General features: G+C 49.3%; 1 protein-coding gene across 1 annotated transcript; it reads right to left on the bottom strand.

The window, feature by feature from the left end:
* Nucleotides 1-439: 439 nt before the first annotated feature.
* On the bottom strand, nt 440-1,358 carry LOC103801215 (transcription factor SOX-3-like; the record flags this gene model as incomplete). The annotated part of the gene is made up of 1 exon (XM_009073624.1): nt 440-1,358. A coding segment is annotated over one exon (486 nt), but the record flags the coding sequence as incomplete, so codon positions are not given.
* Between the last annotated feature and the right edge of the window lie 6 nt (nt 1,359-1,364).

The raw sequence follows: 1,364 nt of genomic DNA, 5'->3' as shown, positions 1-1,364 counted from the left end.
GGGAAGGAGCCCCGTCGCGCACTCCCCTCCCGCACAAACCGTCCGAAGACTGCCGTCGTGCCTGATATAAAATTTATTGAACTCTCTTCGTTTGGAAGAAGGAAGCAAACGAGGACTAGGGACAAGGAAGGAATATTTCGATGACTTTTTTTTGGAAGGAATCCGGTAACAAAACTAAAACGTTTCTTCATCCGATATGTCAAAACATGGTTCACAGTAAAATTCACAAACCGATTTACATAAGTTTACAGCTTAAGAAAAACCAAGACACACAACTTACTATAAATAAAAGAAATGCGTTTGCGACCCGCACAGCTCTGCTCTCTCCCACCTCCCATTTTTTAAGGAATAAATCCTAAAGTTAAAAACTCGTGAAAGCTACAGATTGTGGATAGAAACCAAGCGAGGGTCGGTAAGGCAGAAAGAACAAAACAATAAACCACAACGATAATGCGAACAACCGAGTTTAAAAACAAAAGCCCGCGGTTTTTGTTTCTTTATGTCATTGCAACGCTACAAATCAAACTGGAAGATGCAAGATCTTTGAAAAACTTTTAAGCGAATAAAACAGTGCCCAACCTAGCCGAAACCAGGAAAGGAGTTGCCGTGGTTTGAAAACTTCACAGCGGCGTCTAGGAGGCAGGAGTTGTGCTCTATTAAAATAACAGCTTGCTCAAATATTATCGTTTTGTACAAAAAAAAAAAAAAAAAAGAAAAAAAAAAAGACACAACTAACGGATTTCCTTTTTAAAATTTCTCCAAAGTTAGTATTAAGTCTGCTAAGCCGAGCAACACTGCCGTACGTCCCGGTGTAGTCAGGGAGCGGTGGTGGGGTTAGGGATTAAGACGGGAGCCGTCCGGAGCAGCCAAGTTTATATGTGAGTTAGTGGTACGGTACCATTCACGGCAGTCCCGGCACTCTGGTAGTGCTGGTGGACGCTGTGTAACCTGCTGCCCTGCAGGGCGGAAGGGTCTGTGGCATCCCCCCCGGGGGGCAGGTACATGCTGATCATATCCCGCAGATCTCCCAGGCAGGCCCTCTGCGAGTGGGAAGTGATGGCCGGGGGCGGCGAGCTGGGCTCGGATTTCACCACGGAGCCCATGGAGCCCAGGCTCATGGCCGTGGAGGGCTGCTGGCCGTAGGCGGCGGGGGACATGCTGTAGGTAGAGGCGGCGTTCATGTAGGTCTGGGCCGTGGACATCATGGGGCTGTACTGCAGGCCCGTCATGTCGTAGCGGTGCATCTGCTGCAGCTGCGGGCTGTTCATGCCCGGGTGCTGGCTGTAGCCCAGCTGGTCTTGCATCAGTGAGTAAGCCCCGTTGGTCCAGCCGTTCATGTGGGCATAAGTGTCAATCCTCTGCCC

This window comes from Acanthisitta chloris, unplaced genomic scaffold (genome assembly GCF_000695815.1).
Source record: "Acanthisitta chloris isolate BGI_N310 unplaced genomic scaffold, ASM69581v1 scaffold28754, whole genome shotgun sequence".
In the NCBI taxonomy this organism is placed as follows: Eukaryota; Metazoa; Chordata; class Aves; order Passeriformes; family Acanthisittidae; genus Acanthisitta; species Acanthisitta chloris.
Note: the sequence above shows the minus strand (reverse complement) of the source record. Positions and strands in the feature narration are given on the sequence as shown.